The sequence below is a fragment of the Mus pahari genome, chromosome 20 (genome assembly GCF_900095145.1).
Source record: "Mus pahari chromosome 20, PAHARI_EIJ_v1.1, whole genome shotgun sequence".
Lineage (NCBI taxonomy): Eukaryota > Metazoa > Chordata > Mammalia > Rodentia > Muridae > Mus > Mus pahari.
Window position 1 is genome coordinate 299,604 of NC_034609.1, and position 23,559 is coordinate 323,162.

A 23,559-nucleotide genomic window follows, 5' to 3' on the forward strand; every position below is an offset into this window, starting at 1 on the left:
ATCTTGCTGGCATGTGCATTAGTATCTGGGTTTGGTGGCTGATGATGGGATGGATTCCTGGATGGGGTAGTCTCTGGATAGTCCATCCTTTCATCTTAGCTCTAAATTTTGTGTCTGTACTTATATCCTTTCATGGGTATTTTGTTCCCTATTCTAGGGAGGAATGAAGTATCCACATGTTGGTCTTCTGTCTTGATTTTCTTGTCTTTTGTAAATTGTATCTTGGATATTCTAAGTTTCTGGGCTAATATCTGCTTATCAGTGAGTGCATATCAAGTGAGTTCTTTTATGATTGGGTTACCTCACTCAGGATGATATTCTCCAGATGCATCCATTTGCCTAAGAATTTCATAAATTCATTGTTTTTAATAGCTGACTAGTACTCCATTGTGTAAATGTACCACATTTTCTGTATCCATTCCTCTATTGAGGGACATCTGGGTTCTTTCCAGCTTCTGGCTACTATAAATAAAGCTGCTATGAACATAGTAGAGCATGTGTCCTTATTACCAGTTGGAAGATCTTCTGGGTATATGCCCAGAAGAGGTATTGTTGGGTCCTCTGGTAGTACTATGTCCAATTTTCTGATGAACTACCAGACTGATTTCCAGAGTGGTTGTACAAGCTTGCAATTCCACCAGCAATGGAGGAGTGTTCCTCTTTCTTTACAACCTCGCCAGCATCTGCTGTCACCTGAATTTTTAATCTTAGCCATTCTGACTGGTATGAGATGGAATCTCAGGGTTGTTTTGATTTGTATTTACCTGATGGCTAAGGATGTTGAACATTTTTTTCAGGTGTTTCTCAGCCATTCGATATTCCTCAGTTGAGAATTCTTTATTTAGCTCTGTACCCCATTTTTAATGGGCTTTTTTGTGAGGCAATCTGGCTGTGACATCTGTCAGCCCCATTGATCGCCAGGGTTGATTCGGCTGATCTGGCTGGCTAGGTGGGTGTCCCCTTCCTCCCTTACTGCTCCATGTGCGTCCCTCCCGAAGCTGCGTGCTCGATCGAAGAGGACGACCTTCCCCGAATAGAGGAGGACCGGTCTTTGGTCAAGGGTATACAAGTAGCTGCGTTCCCCTGCTAGAACCTCCAAACAAGCTCTCAAGGTCTGGTGTCATTCTTATAGACCTGCCTTTACATGTTTCTTGAACTTTTCCCCTTACTGCTTTTAATATTCTATCTTTATTTAGTGCATTTATTGTTCTGATTATCATGTGTCGGGAGGAATTTCTTTCCTGTTCAGTCTATTTTGAGTTCTGTAGGCTTCTTGTATGTTCATGGGCATCTCTCTCTTTAGGTATGGGAAGTTTTCTTCTATAATTTTTTTGAAGATATTTTCTGGCCCTTTAAGTTGAACATCTTTATTCTCATGTATACCTATTATCTGTAGGTTTGGTCTTCTCATTGTATCCTGAATTTCCTGGATGTTTTGGGTTAAGATCTTTTTATATTTTGCATTTTTTTTTATTGTTGTGTCCATGTTCTCTAGGGAATCTTCTGCACCTGAGATTCTTTCTTCCATTTCTTGTATTCTGTTGCTGATGCTCGTATATGTGTTTCCTGATTTCCTTCCTAGGGTTTCTATCTCCAGAGTTGTCTCCCTTTGTGTCTTCTTCATTGTTTCTACTTCCATTTTTAGATCTTGGATGGTTTTGCTCAANTCCATCACCTGTTTGGTTGTGTTTTCCTGTAGTTCTTTAAGGGATTTTTGTGTTTCCTTTTTAAGGACTTCTACCTGTTTAGCAATGTTTTCCTGTGATTCCTTGAGGGAGTTTTTGCTTCCTCTTTAAGGACTTCTACCTGTTTCGCAGTGTTCTATATTTCTTTAAGTGAGTTATTAATGCCCTTCTTAAAATTCTCTACCAGCATCATGAGTTATGATTTTAGATCCTAATCTTACTTTTTGGGTGTGTTGGGATATTCAGGACTCACTGTCGTGGACGTACTGGTTTCTGATGATGCCCAGTGGTCTTGGTCTCTGTTAGTAAGATTCTTTCGTTTGCCTTTCGCAGTCTGGTAATCTCTGGTTTTAGATGTTCTAGCTGTCTCTGGCTGGAGCTTGTTCCTGCTGTGATTCTTTAGCCTCTGTCAGCACTCCTGGGAGTCCAACTCTCTCCTGAATCCCAGTGGTCAGAACACTCTCTGCAGGCAAGCTCTCCTCTTGTAAGGAAGTTGCCCAGAATTCTGGAGCCCAGATCCACCTCCTGATTTTCTGGGGTCAGAGCCCTCCCTGGAGGCTGACTCTCCTCTGGCAGAGAAGGTGTCCAGGGGTTTGGGTCTCAGCTCTGTCTTCTGCCTGAGGATGAAGGCCCAAATGGACCCTCTCCAAGAAGCTCTGTTGCTTCTGCTGCTCATGTGCTGTCCTGTGTAGCCTGGTCTCAGTGATCCCAAGATTCTGGGTGTGCTAGGACCTGTCTTTGTCCTTTGACCCTGTTGCTTCTAGCCCAAGACCCTCTGGGTTTTTTGAAATTGATATTGCGTTCCACTCACCAGTGATCTCAAGGTTCTGGGTGTGCTAGGGTGCCTGCATCGAGGAATGACTTCTGGAGCCCCCCACCAAGATTGCGCCGAAGATGGTACTGGGGTGGCGCCGACCGGAATGAACCCCAGCCACTGGTAGGGCAGGTGTCCTTTGTCCCTATTCCTGCTAGCACAAGACCCTCTGGGATTTTTGGAACTGATGTTGTGTTCCACTCACCAGTGATCTCTGGGTCCCGGGTGCGGTAGGGTGCCTGCAGCGTGGAGAGTCCTCTGGGGCCCTCTGCCGAGATCGCACTGAAGATAACTAATTCTTTTCTCTTTCTTTCTTTCTTTCTTTCTTTCTTTCTTTCTTTCTTTCTTTCTTTCTTTTTATTGGATATTTTCTTTATTTACATTTCAAATGTGATTGCCTTTTCCAGTTTACTCTCCTGCGGAAACCTCCTAACCCATCACCCTTCCCTGCTTCTATGAAGGTATTTCCCCACCCATCCATCCACCTCTTCCCACCTCCTCACCTTCACATTCTCCTAAACTGGTGCATGGAGCCTTCACAGGACCCAAGGCCGCCTCTTCCATTGATGCCCAGCAAGGCCATCCTCTGTTACATATGCAGCTGGTACCATGGGGCCCTCCAGGTGTACTCCTTTGTTGATTTTTTTTAGATCCTGGGAGCTCTGGGGGGTGGGGGTCTCGTTGGTTGATATTGTTCTTCCTTTAGGGATGCAAACCCCTTCAGCTCCTTCAGTCTTTTCTCTAATTCCTCTATTGGAGACCCTGTGCTCAGTCCAATGGTTGACTGAGATCATCTACCTCTGTATTTGCCAGGCTCTGGCAAAGCCTCTCAGGAGACAACTATATCAGGCTCTGGTCTGCAAGCACTTGTTGTCATCCACAATAGTGTCTGTATATGGGATGGATCTCCAGGTGGGGCAGTCTCTGGTTGGCCTTTCCTTCAGTCTCTGCTCCACACTTTGTCTCCATATTTGTTCCCTTGAGTATTTTGGCCCCCCTTCTAAGATCAACTGAAGCACCCACATTTTGGTCTTCTTGAGCTTCATGTGGTCTGTGAATTGTATCTCGGTTATTTGTAGCTTTTGGGCTAATATCCACTAATCAGTGAGTGCATACCATGTGTGTTGTTTTGCAATTGGGTTACCTCACTCAGAATGATATTTTCTAGTTCTATCCATTTGCCTAAGAATTTCATGAATTCATTGTTTTTAATGTACCACATTTTCTGTATCCATTCCCCTGTTGACAGACATCTGGGTTCTCTCTAGCTTCTGGCTATTATAAATAAGGCTGCTATGAACATAGTGGAGCATGTGTCCTTGTATGTTGGAGCATCTTTTGGGTATATGCCCAAGAGTGGTATATAGCTGGGTCCTCAGGTAGTACTATATCCAATTTTCCAGAATGGTTGTACCAGTTGACAGTCCTGCAAACAATGGAGTGTTCCTCTTTCTCCACATCCTCACCAGCATCTGCTAAGTGATAAACTTGAGTTTTTGATCTTAGCAATTCTCACTGGTGTGAGGTGGAATACCAGGGTTGTTTTGATTTCCATTTCCTTGATGACTAAGGATATTGAACATGATCATGAAGTGGCAGGATTAACGTAGTAAAAATGGCCGTCTTGCCAAAAGCAATCTGCAGACTCAATGCAATCTCAATCAAAATTCCAAATCAATTCTTCATAGAGTTAGAAAGAACAATTTGCAAATTAATTCGGAATAATATAAAACCCAAGATAATAAAAACTATTCTCAACAATAAAAGAACTTCTGGGGGAATCACCATGCCTGACCTCAAGATAGTGATAATAACTGTATGGTATTGGTACAGAGACAGGCAAGAAGATCACTGTAATAGAATTGAAGACACAGAAATTAATCCACACACATATGGTCACTTGATATTTGACAAAGGAGCTAAAACAATCCAGTGGAAAAAAGATAGCATTTTCAGCAAATGGTGCTGGTTCAACTGGCAGTCAGCATGTAGAAGAATTCAAATTGATCCATTCTCATCTCCCTGTACAATGCTCAAGTCCAAGTAGATCAAGGATCTCCACATAAAATCAGATACTCAAACTAATAGAAGAGAAAATGGGGAAGATTCTCTAACACATGGGCACAGGGGAAATTTTCCTGAACAGAACACCAATGGCTTATGCTCTAAGATCAACAAAAGACAAATGGGACCTCATAAAACTGCAGAGCTTCTGTAAGGCAAAAGATAACTGCCAATAGGACAAAAAGGCAACCAACAGATTGGGAAAAAGATTGTTACCAATCCTACATCTAATAGAGGGCTGATATGCAATATATACAAAGAATATAAGATGTTAGACTCCAGAGAATCAAGTAACTCTATTAAAAAATGGGGTATGGAGCTAAACAAAGAATTTTTCAGCTGAGGAATATCGAATGGCCAAGAAGCATCCAAAGCAACTAATTCCAAAGGCCATCTTTAAGAACTGACTCTTTCCTTCCATCTCTGTTCCACACTTTGTTTCCATATTTTCTCCTGTGTGTATTTTGCTCACCCTTCTAAAAAGCATCCACTTTTTGGTCTTCTTCTTAGGTTTTGTGTTCCTTTGTGACTAAGTCACCTCACTCAGGATGATATTCTCAAGTTACATCCATTTGCTTGTGAATTTCATTAAGTTTGTTGTTTTTAATAGCTGAATAGTACTCCATAGTTTAAATGTACCACATTTTCTGTATCCATTCCTCTGTTGAGTGACATCTGGGTTGTTTCCAGCTTCTGGCTATTATAAATATGGCTGCTATGAATATGCATGTGTCCTTTTTACATGTTACAGCATCTTCTGGGTAGATGCCCACGAGTGGTATAACTAGATCCTCAGGTAGTACCATGTCCACTTTTCTGAGGAACCACCAGACTGATTTCCAGAGTGATTGTACCAGCTTGCAATCCCACTAGCAATGGAGGAGTGTTGTGTGGAGCAGAGACTAAAGGAAGGGCCATCCAGAGACTGCCCCGCCCAGGGATCCATCCAGTAGACAGCCACCAAACCTGGATGTTATAGTGGATGCTGGGAAGTGCTTGCTGATGGAAGCCTAATATGGCTGTCTCCTAAGAGGCTCTGCCAGAGGTAGAAGCTCACAGTCAACCATTGGACTGAGCTCGGCAGTCCCTGATGGAGGCATTGGAGAAGGGACTGAAGGAGCTGAGGGTGATTCGAGCCCCATGGAACACAACAGTGTCAACAGGCCAGACTCCCTGGTGCTCCTGGGGATGGGGTCACTAACCAAAGAATACATATGGAGCAACACATGGTGCTGACCACATATGTGACAGAGGATGTCCTTGTTGAACATTAGTGGGAGGAGAAGCTTTTGGTCCTTTGAAGGCTTGATGCCCCAATGTACTGAAATTGAGGGTCTGGATGCAGGAGTGCATGGGTGGGTGGGGGAGCACCCTCATAGAAGCAGGGGTATGGGGTATGGGGTAGGGGGTTTCAGCAGGTGGGGGAAACCGGGAAAGGGAATAACATTTGAAATGTTAATAAAGAAAATATCCAATAAAAAAAGAAGGCTTTCTCATAAGACAAAAAATAAACAAACAAACAAACAAACAAAAAACTCTTGGGTCCAGACAGATGGCTCAGCCATTAAGACCACTGGCTGCTCATCCAGAGATCCTGAGTTCAATTCCAAGCAACCATATGGTAGCTCACAACCATCTGTAATGGAATCTGATGCCCTCTTCTGGTGTTCATGAAGAGAGCTATAGTCACACAGAAAATAAATTTAAAAAGAAAACTGACTCTTGAACTAGAATACATGAGATGATATACAGTATACATGCTAGAGACTTCATATGTAGCTTTGTTTAAAAGAAGTTAATAAATTAAGAAAAATAAAAATGAAGTAAGCACTATTAATATGACATTGCAGAGCATTAGGCATGAATATTTCTTGTTTCCAGGTTAGTCCTACTGATTTATTGAATAATTTTGTTCTATAATTGTTACTTTATCAACGAGTTATAAGGTAAATGTACTCAAAGAAATGTATACTCATATGCATTAAACAATAGAGTGAGAGTTAATATTTTTATGCTGAAAATATTTTTTAATATTTAAAAGATGATATTCAAAGAATTGTCAAAGCTGATGGATATTTCAAGTTTGCTTTTTCTTTATTTTTCTGGGAACTAATATTTATAATCATTTAGCTCATTATCCTGACCATTATAATTGGATTTTCCTTTCAAATAGTAGATATTATATAAAAGTAGATGTTACATTCATTCTTTTGAATCTAATTGTAAAGATTACTTAGAAAGTCCTTGTATATAGTCCCGCAAAATTCACAACTGTCCTCAAAATTTAATCTTCTATCTTCACATCTTGATTTATGGAAGTATAAGTAATTATTTTAAGCAGTGCCTGGGAGGCTGAGGCAGGAGCATTGCAAATTGCAAGCCAGCTTGAGACCTTGTCTCTGCAATAAAACCAATACTTCTATTCAGAACAGTGTCTTTGTTTCTGCTCTAGGCCCTGTATTAGAAACCACCCAGCAAGACTTTTTGCAAGAAGCAAAATCTCTTATTGCCCAGCATCACAGGAGATTAAATGAGGTAGTGCTTTTTATTATTAATGTGTTTATTCAGAAAAAAGGAATAAGGATTTTTGAATACAGTAATGATAATCACAAAGGCTTTCATGGACACTAATGACACCTTCAGTGGCTTTTATAAAAATTGATTCAGATGACACACAAATATATATATGGTTTGGACATTTGATATATTTAAGGTTGTTAACACTTAATTGCATTTATCATTTTATGTAAGTATTCCCTTATCTCTGTTTAGATAAAACTAAAATGGAAACATCACCTCTCCTGTCGCCCCAGCCTGATAAGCACCCGTGTCTTTTCTCATGTCACTGCTTTAAAACTCTCTGTTGTAGTCTGTAGTCCCTGGAGTGTAAGCTGTTTCTCTGAGTGTTGCATCTCCAGCAACAAGCATTGTACCTGCTCAACAGACATTTGCTGGGTATCAGGCAGTTGTGCAGTCTTAGGAAGGGTGGGAGGGTAAAGGCTGACAAACACAAGGGTCCCAGTTTGGGGAAAAGGCTTTGCAGAGCAGGCAGGACATCTGAAGACTGGGCAGCCATTGTGACAAGTGGTAAAGATCATACTATCAAAAGCTTAATGACATCTTGAGTTGGCAACAATTAGAAGTAACAACAAGCCAGACGGTGGTGGTGCACGCCTTTAATCCCAGCACTTGGGAGGCAGAGGCAGGTGGATTTCTGAGTTCGAGGCCAGCCTGGTCTACAGAGTGAGTTCCAGGACAGCCAGGGCTATACAGAGAAATCCTGTCTCGAAAAACCAAAAAGAAGTAACAACAACTTGACTTTTTGTTAGCAGCTCTGTCCATCTGTAGGACTGATATTATATTAATAATTGCATTTCAGAGACATGGAGCTGTGTTAGTCTTCCACTGACTATGTTGCTCAAAATTAATAAACATGTGATTAAAAACATCTGAAAAATTATATCCTGTTATCAATATGGTTTCCATGACAGCATATATCCATTTATACTGAGTGATTTCCAGTTTAGCAGAGAAAAATTTGGAAACTTTACAGACAGTTAAGAGTTCTCAGAGATGGTAAAAAAAAATTAAATTTAAACATTATGTAAAGTGCATAGTGTCTTTAATAACTGGGACTTGCCTTACACCTCTGGAGGGCAATACATAAAAATGGCAATAGGCTGCACATTTTAGGCCTCCTCTGGACAGTCTGGCTAACAACTCAACAAGTTTCTTGAGTGTGGCGTTTGGCTTTTGTTATGTGGTTTTTGGCTCTTGTATTTCAGCACAAATGAAAAGACTCATTAAAATTGTCTATATAAATACACACAAAAATGATGTAAAAATAGATTCTGGGACTGTATTTCTTGAGATTATAATTTAATTATAGTTAATTTCTCCCCTCCTTTTCTTTTCTTTCCTTGAAATCCTTCCATATTACCCTCCCTGCTCTCCTTAAAATCATGCATTATTTTTAAAAACTAAATGCCATACACACACACACACACACACACACACACACACACACACTCACACACGCATATATACTTTCATGTATATTTCTAAATGTTCAATATGAATAATGCTGCCTGTATGTAAGTTTTTGGGGATGGTAGTTTGTGTGCCTATATTTTAAAAATATCTCTTTTGAGACAGAAGCTGCTATTGGACAATTCTTTTTCTTTTGATGCGGATTCTAACATTCATCCTTGGGAACAACTTTAGAGTGTGGGCTTAATTGATAACCATCATGCATATCGCAATCTTAGAGAGACACTTTTGAAAATGCAGTCATTTATGATATGATTTTATCTCGATAAAGTTTATCTATAAATTTGACTATGTAATTATATTAAAAATGAATATTAAAATTTTACTTTTTTGTTTTATTTATAGAATAAGGCTCAAGGAACGTCTATAGATGTCTTTAAAAATAAACACCAAAAACCAAAAACTGTCACGTTCATACCTTTTGAGGTTAAGAAAAGTGAAATCCTTAATGTCGTTCAAGAACATCAGTTGGTACTCAGAAGCATCAGCTATCCCAGGGATACTTCCAAGTGCACAGCTTTAATTGAGGCCTCACAGCAGATTTCCTTCAAGGAGCCACATGTTTCGAATATAAAAGAGAAGTACCACCCTGTAGACCTTTTTAAAACAGGTGAGCTTTGAATGGAGGCAAGAAAATTGGAAAAGCAACGGATGGAACGATTTGCTCTTTTGAGAACTTGAAATGAAATTTTCTGGTTGAGATGGTAGCTAGAACTTTGTTTTAGCAATGAAGGCTGAGGAGCATGGTACCTGGAACTTCCAAGATTTGGTCTGCCAGAAACTGTGATGAGAGCATCCTAGCAGGGAAGGGCCTAGGAACTAGAACTGGCTTGTGTTTTCCTTTAGTGGCATTGTTTATCTAGTACAGATTATTCGAAAACATTCATTTACTAAATAGCTTAAGTTCTATTAATGAGAGCAGATAGGGCAGGCAACTTCTTTCTAAGGATGCTTTCTTAGCTCCCTGAATAGAATTCCCAGACTGTAGAGTTTTCCATAACACAAACATTAGTAACAATGTATTCTTCATTAGAAGTGTAGTAAAGGGGAAAGCCTTGGTTCCATTTAAGCAAAGTTAATACTGTTATTTGTAGTAACAGCCTAAACAAATGACCTCATAACACAGTTGTAGTTATTATAGTAGTCAAAGGCTTAGGTATTTCTAAAATATTTCCTAAGTCATTCATCTGTTTACAGTTCTTTCTTTCAGCAAAGATTCTTCTTTCTGTGTCAGACATTGTTCAGAACTGGGGAAACAGAAGTCAAAAAAGACTCATAAATCAATGTTAGATATAAACAGTAATTTCTTATCCTACTGCATGACAATTGCTGAACTAGGAGTAAAAGAAAAGTACATGGGGACACTAATAACTAACAAACTAAAGGGTAGAATTCAAATTTACCAGCAAAGTTCTCACTAGAAATAGGATCATAGGACATTTCTTTAGAGTTAGGAGCATAGAGAAACCTCATTGACCTGTGGGAGAAAAATGTCTCAATACCCAGAAGGGTGAAAAATCATGATATCTATTAGAAAATGAAGCAGGGGGGAGAAATGGGGCTAGACTTTTGAGGCACCTAAACAGCCTAGGGTTTGAATCTATGTTTTTAGCACATAAAAACAGAGAAGAACAAATAACAGCAATGTCTTAGTCAGTGTTGCATTGCTGAGAAGAGACCATGATTTAATTGGGACTGGCTTACACTACAGAGGTTTAGTTCATTACTATCATGGTGGGAAGCATGGCAGCATGCAGGCAGACATGGTGGTTGAGAGGTAGCTGTAAGTTTTCCATTTGGATCCACAGGCAGTAGAAAGAGAGCTGGCATAAGCTTCTGAGACACCAAAGCCCGTACCTTACTGACAAACCTCCTCCAACAAAGCCACACCTCTTAATATTGTCACTTCCTATGTGTCTATGGGGGCCATTTTCTTTCAAACCACCATAAAAAACAACAAGAGAACCCCAAATTAACCCTATAGATTATATCCCCTCCTTGGATATCCATTGATCATTAATGTATTAAAATTTCAGATAAAGCACTGCAATAATTGTTTTATTCTTAGTTTAGCTGACCAAAGAATACCCTTGTTTTAGTTACTTTTCAATTGGTGTGGCAAAGCTTTATAACCAAACCAACTTAACTTGGAGCATATAGTTCCAGAAGCATTGAGTCCATGACCATCATATTGGGGAGCATGGCAGCAGTCAGAAAGGCATGTCAATGGAGCACTAGCTGAGGGCTTATAGCTTGAGCTATAAGCATAAGCAAGACAGAGACAGTATTGGAAATGGTGCTGAGATCTTGAAATCTCAAAGCCCATTCCCAGTGACATGCTTATTCCACCAAGGCCACACCTCCTAATCCTTCCCAAACAGATCCACCAACTGCAAACCAAATTATATGAGCCAGGAGTTTGGGGGGCATCATTTTCATTGAAACTGCTACTACTCCTTATATCATTTCTCAATGCTGTTCCTGTCAATAGTCTTCAAGCTATTGATTCTTTAAACATATGTCTGTAAATTTAGAGTTAGAGGACTGTATGCTGAGTGAACAGTCTTCAAAAAATTAACAGGGTAGTATGGAGACATGAGGATGTTAAGGTTTATAAACTATAAAACTGATCAGATATCATTGAGTTTAGAAAAGATTCAGAGTATTCTGTAGTCTATTTCTGTTGTTACATACATCTCATATATACATGTAACCTGTGTGTTGCACTGTGATATGGAGAGAATTAAAGCTATGTTATCACATGGTAGAACATGAAGCCCTTATGACTTCATCACTCCTCAAAAGTCCCATACCTTTATAGTATCACATTGGGCCTCAGATTCAAATGTAAATTTGGCAGAGACACAAACATTCAAACCACATCATGGGAAATTTAGATATTAGGCAGGTGAGGAAAGAAATAAAGGAAGCTAAAATATTACATTTTTAGATCTGTTAAGTAGATATGCATATCGAGATAGCTGTTAGAAAGTTGGGAAAGAAGATCTGATACTTAAGAGAGCAGAAGTTGAAGACTGAATATAAACATCTCTGTAGGGGTTATTAATGTACTGAAATTGTGGGATTCATGTCTTTGTCCAAAAACACCCATTTATCATGTATGGTATAAGGAGGAAACGCTATACTAGTTCAGATAAGTTCTTATGTGGCATGTGTAATTTGTATGACCTTCACTCAAGTAGGGCCTATAAAACGTAAGAATAAAACACAAAATATATGGATGTTACTTTAAATAGAAGCTAGTTTGCTGCTTTGAAATCAATAGGAGAATATCTCATCAGATTGTGCAGTCATAGATGTATTCCCAGGAACTCTAAAGTATTTGGTAAATTTTGAAAGATAGCTATTTGTTAATATAAGAAAGAAGGAATATCCTGTCTAGTCATGTGTACCTGATATTATGTAACATGAAAATGATTGTGGAGTGTTAAAGTGCAATCTGAGGATAAGGGGGCCTTAGAGATGACACTAGATATCGACATTGAACTTTAACCTGAAAGTAGAGAGATAATGCAAATACATTTAAGCAAAACTGCAATTGAAATGTTTATAGGCAACAGAGATAGGGACATGCTACATTTTGTAGGCCTGAGACTATCAAGGACAGAATTCTTCACATGCGACAGGATGGCTTAAATTAAGAGGATAGCCCCCAGGAGTTAGAAATAAGAGGAAAGATTCTACAAGTATTAGAGTGATATATTTGTCAACAACAAAACATTGAATAAGAAAGAGGAAAAGTGTTGAGTCTATAGTGATTTCCACTCTGAGGCAATATGAAGGTATTTGTGTAAATGAAGTTTGAAGTAGTTTAAAAGGCCAGGAGCATATCTTACAGAAAGGTAGAGCCACTCTCAGGGATAAGTAGGTCATGTACTACTGAGTGCTGTAGCTCCAGGTGAAAATGCTCAGAGATAGTATTATCAAAATATGTTGGTGTTTCTGGCTGCCTTTAAAAGTTAATATAAAAAAGGAAGAGTTGAACTAATAAAAATCCTTCCTAGTTTTCAATGAGAAATCAAAAGCTTGAGCCATTGGCTTTGATCCATATTTCCAACAATAATTAGCACGAGAGCAAAAAGAAAAATAAACATCACACACCTCTCCATTTCATAACCTATCCCATTATATTAGATAATCCCAGGGCAGTCACCATTGAGAGACTAAAGGAAGGGGTAAGAAAACAAAGTATGTTTTAGAAATGTGACTAAAAGGAGACTTTAAATGTGATAATTGGCATGTAGAATCAATTGGAATCAAATAGATCAGAAATACAAAATTTTAAAGAAAATTACATCACTGAAGAAACTGTGAATATAGATTTAGTTGAGTGTTCAAAAGTAAAATAACCTGCGGGAGGTAAACTGAATACCTGCATAGCCTACAGTAAGGATAATAGCAAGAGTTGACTGACGATATAGTCAATATCTTCCCAGGGACTAGGTACAGTATGACGGGAGTAATCCCTAGAAAGAACTTTCTACCTCAAGCCTAGAGGATCCTTTGCATCACTCTTGTGTGGACCGGTGGCTGCTGTGTCTTCCTTTTTTTGCTTTTTGCGCTTCTTTTGCATGCTATGTGCTTTATAGGTAAGGTGGCGATAGCTTTTGAACTTGGTTCTCACACCATTAAATTATCAGGAAACACATCTCAATCTGATGGGGATGCTAATGCATCAGGCAGACTGGATTTAGACCTAAATGACATGGCTCAGAGAACTCTTGGTTGTCTCCTTTGTAGAGAGAATGTATTTTCTTTCAGGAATGAGAAATTAATAGATATCTGGTGTCCAGAAGGCCAGACTTGAAGAGACTGGTAGATGTTTACCAGAAATTATCATTTTCCCCTTAATACTCATCTGAAATACATTTCTTCAACTCCATGTAGATGATGATCTATGACAATTGGAACTCAAGGGAGAATGCTTAGGGTGATGTATACCAGTAAGATTCTGTGTTTTTCCTATGAGGGCGTCTGCACTTTCAGGCATGAGAATGTGTTTTAAATTTTCTTAACAAATTTAAATTTTATGTTTTATGTGTGTGAAGATGGTAATAGGAGCTTAAATATCTGTTAATTTCCAACATTTTATTCTGAGATTCATCACATAGGCAGAGGTCTACTATGTAGATGAGAAAAATTGTATCTGAATTATATTCTCATAACACAATTACGCTAGGTAGAAAAGTAAATATCAACTGAATGGGCACAAGTGCAGAATGGGAGTGAAACTGAATTAAATTGGACAGAGGTAAGGTGGGAGAAATGAATGTGGATAGTTTCGATTAGCAGTGGGATGCTCTAGTGAGGCACACACACAGAGCTTTCAAAGTGAAAACCTAAACCAAACTAAGCCAACCAACCAGCCAACACTAATGTTTCCACATTGAGCTAGAGAATTGATCTGGGTAATTATTGACAAATGATTAGCAAATGATTAGCAATAACCTCTGAGTGGGGAGGAAGAAAACCCTGCGGTTTATATAATTTATTGATGCCCATGGTTGAAATGCTTTACTGTGTTCCTACTCAGGGCAGGAGATATAAGATGTGTATAGTCAGTTTTCTTGAGCTGGTAAGAACTGGCTTCATTATAACACTCTATATAGGTAGGTGGTTGTGTCAAATACTTTGGACATAAGTTTGATCACTTCAATGCTTGTTCCAGCCATTCCAAATACTGTTGTGGTGACTGAATTCTCTCCCAGGCATCCATACCCCTACCTGGCTTAGGAAACCCATGAGCTTGGTTTAGCACTGACATTTGGCAGCCATGGAGGGGGTTAGGAGGGAATGTTTTCTTTCTAGAACAGAGGGGTGATAATAATATTCCACAAGTTTCTCAAATGGTTAAGCAACCATAATCCTTACAAAACAGTCAACTCATGAAAGATTCTTATATTTGCTCTCCCATTGTGCTTGTTTCATTTCCCTCTCTTTATTCCTATTTCTAAAGACCACTGCATTAAACTCTTCTTAATGGTAGAATTGTCCATGTTTTCTGAGAGATGAAATGTAGGCATATGAGGGAAACATATTCATGGTGAAGTGGGAGATGAGAATTTCCTTTTTCTTCAGATCCAGTGAGATGGGCATACTTTTTTTTTTTTTAAATCATTTATTCCTTCCCTTTACTCCAAGCCCTCCTCGGCAAATCCTTCCTTACTATTTTTCAAATTCATGATCCCCTTTTAAAACTGTTGTGTGTGTGTGCATGCATGCACACTCACAATCCACATGTGTGCACACTCACACATGCACATGTGTGCATGTCTATGTCAGTGTCTATGTATAAATACATAAATGCAACCTGATTGGTCTGTGTAGTGTTGCTTATATGTATATTTTAAGGGTTAACCATTTGATAATGGATGGGCAATTGGTGTGCTCTTCCCTTGGAAAGAATATTTCTGCTACTTTCAGCATTCCTGGGTTGCCTGTAGTTCTTTGTCTTCCTGAGCTTTCTTCCTTCCATGTTAGCATGTTTACTGGTGCCATCCTTCATGCTCAAGCAGTCATACTGGTGAGACTTTTTAGGTGTAGCTTCTGACATTACATGGAAACTCAGTCTCACAGCAAATTCTATGTTCTTCTGGATTTTACAATCTTTATGCTCCTTATTCTGTAGTGATCACTAAACACTGGTGCAGAAGTTGTTTTGTAGGGAAGTTGAAACTGGACTCTACAACTAGCATTTTTTAAGTGGTTGTAGTTTCCTGTAATGGTCTCCTTCTGTTGTAAAGAGAAGTTTTCTTGATGAAGTGTTGAGAACTACACTTACCTGTGGGTGTAAGTATGAATATGTAGAATGTAGTTAGGGATTGTGCTGATTATGATTATTGGTCAAGTTTAGTTGTAGGTGCTCCAAGATCCTAGACTTCACTCAGCCTGAATAGTTGGCTAGGTTTTCTAATACCAGGCACAATTTCTCTCTTATTGGCAGATCTTATGTCTAGTTAGAGATATGTTGGTACTGCCAAGGTCTGTGTGTCTCTATTTCACCCTTAGAGTTAGTGTTGCCAAGCTGGTCAGTGTTGTGGTTCATAGCCTCCATAGTTGAGTTGGACTATCAGTTGCTTTCTTCCTTTAGAAGTTTACATGGTGTTTTGTAGTACCATGAAGGAGGCTTTCAGGTCAAATCTAGATTACGTTAGGCTCCCTGGGCATGTAGTTAGGATTTGCATATGGTAGGTACAAGGAGGCTTTTAAACATCGAAGTCATGACATCAAGTAGTTTTTCCTTAAATCCACTAGCTCTGTTATAGCACCACAAAATGGACTATGACAATATTTGAAAGATATTTTATTTACAATGACATTCAAATTTTATTTTGTGGGACAAGTGTTTAGTGTTTACCTCTCAAACCACAAAAATATAATGGTTATTACAGTTATTAACCTTGAGGATGATGCTGGGAAAAATATCTAAGATCTGAGCCCCAGGGATTTGTAGCATTGTGGGAATAAAAAGAGGGGAAGGAAATGAGGAGCTCTGAGGTGATTGACAGGACATGCAGTGTCATCATGTTCATGTTTCTATCAGGAAGGAACAATGTCTTAGACAGGGTCAGAAAAGATAACTGTCTTAGGAGAGAGAGAGGGGCTTGGGTGAGGGATAGTGTTATGTCTATATTTAAAAATGGATGTCAAAGTGAGTTCTTCACTTGAAGATGGGATTGGATCAGAAGGAACTGGGAGAGGGGTCATTCTGGCACACTTTTTGGTAGAGTGTGGAAATGAATTGGTTATGTCAATTTTTATTTTCAGAGGAAAGGAAAAAGATTGGTTAGTTTCTATGAGGAGACTGACTTTACATAGCCCCAGAGTGTGAGGGATGGATGAAAAGAATAAACAAGACCTGCTGGAAAGTTGAGTCCTTAAGATGAGAGATGTTAGAAAGGAAGGCAAAGGACACCGTGATGAATATAGTGAAATACCCACTTATCCGAGGAAAAGTCTTGAGGTATTTGGTGTATAATAGTTTATGACATGGTTTGAGGAAAGATGATAGATATAAATCTGTGGAGATTGGGATAAAACATTAAGAGTGACAAAATTAGTTGTGAGGGTCTGGTAGAGAAGATGAGTAGCTCATTATAACCATAGTGTCTTTGCGGATGTATTTCCCCTTGGCAGTGAATTTGTACACAGAAGGTTAGGAGTGTGGTAGGTGATGATGGAGTGAAGCATCTGTGAGAGTCCAATCACAGGGATCCTCCAGGGAAACCTCTCTATAGACTCTGTGGAAGTCATAGACATTTGGCTAGCAGCCTCTGTATGTGCCCTGGCAGGTAGCACTGATCAAACTCATGTGTGAACTAAAATTGCTACTCATTTGTCAAGGTTCTTATCTCAAAAATCATACATTAGGTTGTACCTTGGATCCCTTTCTTGAACATATTTCTCATATTCACTTTGGGGTGACTAGAAATGTGATCTAAGGTATCAGTGACATTAATTTCAGAAGTTGATTAGGGCTTGTGAGATAAGAAAGAGAAAATCTGTTATAGTACTCGTACTCTACTCAGGCTGACTAATTGGGTTGCATTTTCTCCTGAAAATGGTGTATCTATCTATCAGAACATGCTAAACATTTCCTTGAATTTGATCCAAAGATATCAACTTTTAAAAATGCTGTGACAATTATCATATCAAATAGCTTTAGCAAATATGTTCTTTATGCTTGACGTTTTTCTTAATAGAGTAAAATAAGGAAAAATATGAACTCAATTTCTCTCCAAGTTTATAGATTTTTACAGTACTGATTAAACAACTCCAATTTTCATTCTTCCAACAACTTATAACTCTGGGTTAGTATAAATTAGAATTTTGAATGATATATTACCAAATTAATAAATTTCAGAAATTAGAGATCACATGAGGAATCACATGAAGAAGTTAGTTTTTGCAATACCTATTAGAGTCTATAGTCATCATAAAGCAATATATTGTAAATGTCTCTATGCTTTTCTTTGGGAATAAAGGCATATAGTTTTACTTTTGGGTTAGTTACAATTTTAATTGAATGTTGTGATATTTAATATTTATATATGACCAATATATTTAGGATTGATGCTAGGTTTTTAACTAGTCTGAAAGGATCTCTCTCTCTCTCTCTCTCTCTCTCTCTCTCTCTCTNTNTGTGTGTGTGTGTGTGTNTNTGTGTGTGTGTGTGTGTGTTGTGTGAGAGATAGAGGAAGAGAGAGACAGAGAGACAGAGAGACAGAGAGACAGAGATAGGAGGGAAGAATGAATTTGTTTTTGAGGTGTGTATGTGTGGGTAGTTGTAAATGTGTAGAGGTGTGTGAGCATGTATGCCTCTTTGGCTACCAAATCATAAATCATTTCCTTTACATATACCACAAAGGCATGTGCACTTTGTTAATGATTTCCTTATTAAGTGCTGCATATATAGGAAGCAATTGAGAAATCGCTAAGGAAAACTGTTTTATGCTGATTTCTTTGGCCACAGTTACAACTTATCAAACAGTGTTTTGATCAATGATGTTTATAAAATATTCTAGTCTATATTTTAATGACTTTTAGAACACATGCAATGGTAGCAAATGTGTTAAAACTGCCTTTTAAAACTTATTTCTACAAAATTATTTTGGAAGGATTTAAATCTGGGATCCTTGACAATTTATAAGAAAAGAAGAAACTAAAATATATTTTTAAAAATGTTTCAATGAAGTGGAAAAAATGTTGATTTTAGTATCAGTAAGTAATTTGATCTGTGAAGCTTTCAGATTTGAAACGATTTCTTCGTGCACAGAGCTGGCTGTCTAATGGTGAGGTGAACAAGACGGTCACACAGAGAACTGTGTCTCTGGTTTTTCTTCTCAGTTTGCTTTGTTGACTCTTCTCACTTCTCACTATACAACTTCACTTTTCCTGCTTCCTTTGTGTTAATGAGAAGACAAGATCATAGACCTCCTTGACACATGTCTGGGTCATCGGCCTGCGTGTCTACGCTCGTCCTCCTTTCATACCGCATCTTTGAAACGGATGTGGGGCAAGTACTCTGAATAGATAAGGGGTTCATTGCTTTTCCAGTAATAGGGGGTTCTCATGTGAAAAACTTTTGATATAAGATCTTAAACATGAACATTATTATAAGAATTTAGAAATAATCAGGATTTTTTAAACCTTCTAGTATTACTTCTAGTATTCTGATATTACTAGCTCAGAAAATCCCAAAACAGAGTGACTTTGAAGTTATATGATTCATTTCTTGCTTCGTGTTTTTCACATGTGGGGAAGAATTAATAGCATTTCAAGTGTTTTAGAGGGGGTGAAGGTCACACCCTGTGTTTCACACATGAGTAATTTATACCAGCTCTTCTGAGGGAGTAAAATCGTAGTTTCTTACATATGGTTTCTTATTTGTAGTGCCAGTCATCTTTAGTGAACACATATATTGCTTTGTATTTCCAAAGATCCTTTAGTTCTATTAACAACATGGTAAATACGCCTCTATTTTGCATCCATGCACATGTGAAATTCAGGCATACCTAGTGATTCACTATTTTATGGCGAGAATGATGGATTCAACGATCAAGCTCCAACAGGCCAGAAGAAAATGAGCCTGGAGGGAGCAGAGATCACGGCCTGGGATTTTAGAATATCGTCAACACAGAGTGATGGAGAAAAGCTAAGTCCTAACAATATTGGTTATGTCTCTGAACCTGGTATTATTGCAAGTAAACTTTTCCTGGACTGTGTAGCTCATGTAAATCTCTGTTCCTCTTGAGAAAGCAGTAAATATGTTGACAGTGTAGGAGTTTTAGTTCTCTATGCCCACATTCCACCTACAACTTAGAAACATTTTCTTTTTTGTTTATACTAATTTAGTTTTGTGTTGATTGTCACTATAATTCTGATGGAAACAGATTTTTTTGTCCAGTCATTACAGATTAAAAAAATCCCCTATGTTGTCTTCAGTAGGCTGAGTAACAGTAACTGGAAGAGTCAAACTAGTACTTGTAACGTTATTTCACTCAGAAAAACAAAAGCAACAGCAACAACAATGAAGGATCTTTCTAGATAAAGTTAACTCGAGAACCATGGGTTGGAGAGAACAGCAGAAGCTGAGCTAGAAACACTGTCACAAAGAGAGTGTGACAGATGTGAAGAGCCATTGCACCGTGGTGGCAAGTCTGGTGTAGGCAGAAGGTTACAGGCAGCTCTTAGAACTTGGAAGAGAGGAGGACCATTCTTTAAATCCTTTGAAGAATAGCAGTCTCAACAGCTTCTTGGTTTTGGCATGATGACCTGCAGAATTGTGGGAGACTAAGTTTCTACCTTTTATGCTACTGAGTTACTAGCAAATTTACTATAATAGGCATATAGTACTAGAATAGTATATTTTTAAAAGTAAACTTTAATTCTAGATATGATTTTTCTAAAATACTTTTCTTGTCAGGATGATTGTAAAACTATGATTTATATGCTAACAGTTTCAACTTTTACTTCCTTAATCATATTTTGTCCCATAACTATACTGAGCTCTTAGTAACAGAATTATGAGTTCCATAGACTTTTAGGTGAGTAGAAACAGCCTTTCCTTTCCTTAAAAGTGTAGATAGTAGAGGGAGATTTGGAAAGAGGTAGTTATCAAGATTATAAGAAGTAATAGGACATGTTTTTCTTCTGAATTTGGAATCAACTGAATTGGGAGCATAGAGAGCTCAAAATATTTGCTTCCTTATGAAAAAGACAAAGGCTGAGTGGCTTAGACAAGTGATGCTCTTTTCTGTCCACTGTCTTCAAGCTTCAGGGAAATTGGGCTTATAGTCTCACTGACCTGTCCATGTGTTGGAGCAAACACCTTTATCTCATTTTCTTTGTATATATAGAGACTATACATTCAAATATATATTTGGCTCCTGTTTATATAAATTCCTACTTAAAGGGCATCATGCTAGAACTAGTGACTTGTACGTGCTGGAAATTTGCCTATTGTAGCAGGTTACATATCTTTTGGGGAATTTGGGAAAGGATTGTCTATAAACTGGTTGTTAAGGTAATTAAATTTTTAAGTAAATTATAGATAAATTTCCTCCAATGCTGGGTACTTTGGGATATTGAAAAATGTATGCCATACAATACTTTTCTCAGTGACTTATATACAGCAAAGGAACCTGTAATTGTTCTGTACTACTGTGTGGAATTTTCTTGGCCACACCCATTAACATTTATATTTCTGTATTCTCTCATACACAGATATCACCATTAAATGCTAATTAGTAAGTAAAGCTATGTTAACTTTTAATATTTGAGGGTCAGCTTCTTAAAGTTTTAGTTGTCTATATGGGATTATACTCTAGTGAGATTTTTTTTGTATTTTTAAATAAAAATAAGGAGAGCTAAATTAATTGACTTTTCTTTTACATTATTTTTTAACTTAACATAGTAAGTTATCCTAGTAAAAAATTATAGATTTCCTTATGACATTTTCATACACCAGCATCATACAGTGTTCTGTTTCTACTAACTTTAATATGGAGTTCTAAGATAGTTGAAAAATCGAAGTGCATTTCCTAGATCCCCTCTTCTCTGTGGTGCAGAGTAATTCAGCTCCCTCCTCTCTATGTAATTCCAACACCGTAGTCAGGCCTTGGGTACTGGTAGTGAGATAACGACATTTTCAATTGAGCCTGCAGACAGGACATGGCTTTGGGGGACTGTGTTACATGAGACTCACAATGTAAAAACAAGTCATTGCATTTTTTTTTTTTTTTTTTTTTTTTTTTTTATGAGATAGAGATCAAATAATTCAGCAGCTGTTGTGTTAGTCAGAAATGTTCTTCAATTTATAACAATGTATGATTTTACCTTTTAGTAAGCCTTCGGGAGAAAATAGTCCTGCTATTAAACAGTTAATTTGTTTTCTAGTCACCATTATTATCAGCAAGCCTCGGCTAACCAGTGTGAATATACATTTCCTGTTCCTTCCTGGTAATTCTGCATAGTAGAGGGTTGATGGGTCAAGCGCAAGAAAGCTCTGCTTGGGAGTAATAGCTTCATATGTTGTTCATCAGTTGTCTTCTAAATGAATGAGATGGGGGAGGTTCTTAGTGCCATCTGGGAGCTGAATTAGATATTCTTGGTTATTTGTAGCTCCACGAACTTGTCCACAAGATTAGTTTGCCTACAGTGATCCCGTCTTTTCTTCTATTAGATCATCCTTTTGGGACCAGGGACCTTACCTACCTTGTTTGCATTCATATTCCAGTGGCTACCTAGCAGAATGGTGGTCTCACTGAGAATATTACTCTATTCCATAATAATTACTGATATTCTAATAATTATTATGGAATAGAAGTAAATATAGTGTGTTAGTAATATGTTCATTAGTATAACAGAATGCCTTAATCTCAATTTAAAGAAGAAAAGACATAGTGTTTGAGAGATTAACCCATGGTGGTTGTTGTTTTGTGGGTCATGTGGTTAGGCAGAAACATTGTGGGAAGGATAATTGAACAGAGCTGCCTTCTGCAAGGCTGTCAGGACACAAGGTGATAGGAAGTAGCTGGACAAAAAATATATCTGAAAAAGACCTCAGTGTACTTACACCCTTCAACTGAAACCTTCTTTCTAAAGCTGCACCCCCTCCTAGTAGCTCATTCAAACTCAGATTTTGACTCTGTCAATGGATTAAAACATTGGTTAGATAAGAACCCACATAATCTAATTATATTCCAAATGCTCTCATACACACACACACACACACACACACACACACACACACACACACACACACCTGTGTTTTATTGGTCGTTTTGCCAATTCATAACCCAATCAATCAAGTTGACAACAATTATTAATTATCACAGGGAGAGAGAGAGGGAGAGAGAGAGAGAGAGAGAGAGAGAGAGAGAGAGAGAGAGAGGAGAGATCCGTGAATTACATGTTGATGGTATATGACAGCGTGAATTACATGTTGATGGTATATGACAGTTACTGTAGACTATAGAGATGCATACTGATCGCCATCCTGTATAAAACAGCTGTTGTCGGATCTATTCTGCACCTAAGGTAGCTATTCATTTCTCTGCCCTTCATGGATGCTTCCAAAATGATTCTACCTCAGCATGTGTTTTCTGGCATCTCTTCTGAAGCTGGGAAACCTGAAGCCAAGGACCTATTAGTGCCTGAAGTCTGAGATGCTAGAGATTCATTGTCCCTTGTCTGAGCTGGCACTGCTGTGAAGCAGCCTTAGAACCAGGGAATCAAACCTGCTGTAAAGTCCTTCTGGTTTTGATCCCAGTGCACTTAGTCAATCCGAACATTATTTTGGACACTTTATATATACTTTTTGAAAACTGTTTCAGAAAGATAATTAATGTTCTCACTTCATTTAGTAACGGCAGGTCAGAGTAAACCTTTTTATGTAGTCACTGTCCTGAAGATATAATGGAGTGTTATTACCACACATTTGGTAGATTCTCACAAGTGCTTCTAATGTGACTGAGTTAATGGAAGATTCTACTTTTTTTTGTGTTTTCCAGAAGAACTTTACCATTATATATTTAAGCACTGCAAAAAGACAGATTGAAATATTTGGTTAGTAATCTTGTATGTGAATGACCCTTTACTTTTGTATTTCTCCATGAATGTCTGAAAGTATACTGATCACATGGGAAAATGACTTTTTATGTGTTTTCTAAAACTGAAAGAAATGCTTCCATTATTATTTAGAAGCCAATTAATAAAGACTGAGGCAGAATCAGCTCAAAATTGGTATTACCTAGTACTATATGAAGCCATACATCATGGTTAGCTTTAGTTGTCAACTTGATCTACGAAGAGATCCACAGATGGAGATCTAATGGCCTTTGGACATATCCACTGGGGCATTTTCTTGATTGCTAATTGAAGTAGGTGGGTTCAGTCCATGGTGGTTGGGACGATCTCTGGGCA

At 38.1% G+C, this 23,559-nt stretch overlaps 1 protein-coding gene across 1 annotated transcript in view; it reads left to right on the plus strand.

Annotated features, from left to right (window-relative positions):
* Nucleotides 1–23,559, plus strand: part of Iqcm (IQ motif containing M) — a 352,279-nt gene that overhangs the window by 5,537 nt on the left and 323,183 nt on the right. Inside the window, exons 2-3 of the mRNA XM_021220812.1 lie at nucleotides 7,016–7,098; nucleotides 8,959–9,223. Coding sequence (XP_021076471.1) covers nucleotides 7,016–7,098; nucleotides 8,959–9,223 — 348 coding nt within the window. The remainder of the gene's footprint in view (nucleotides 1–7,015; nucleotides 7,099–8,958; nucleotides 9,224–23,559) is intronic.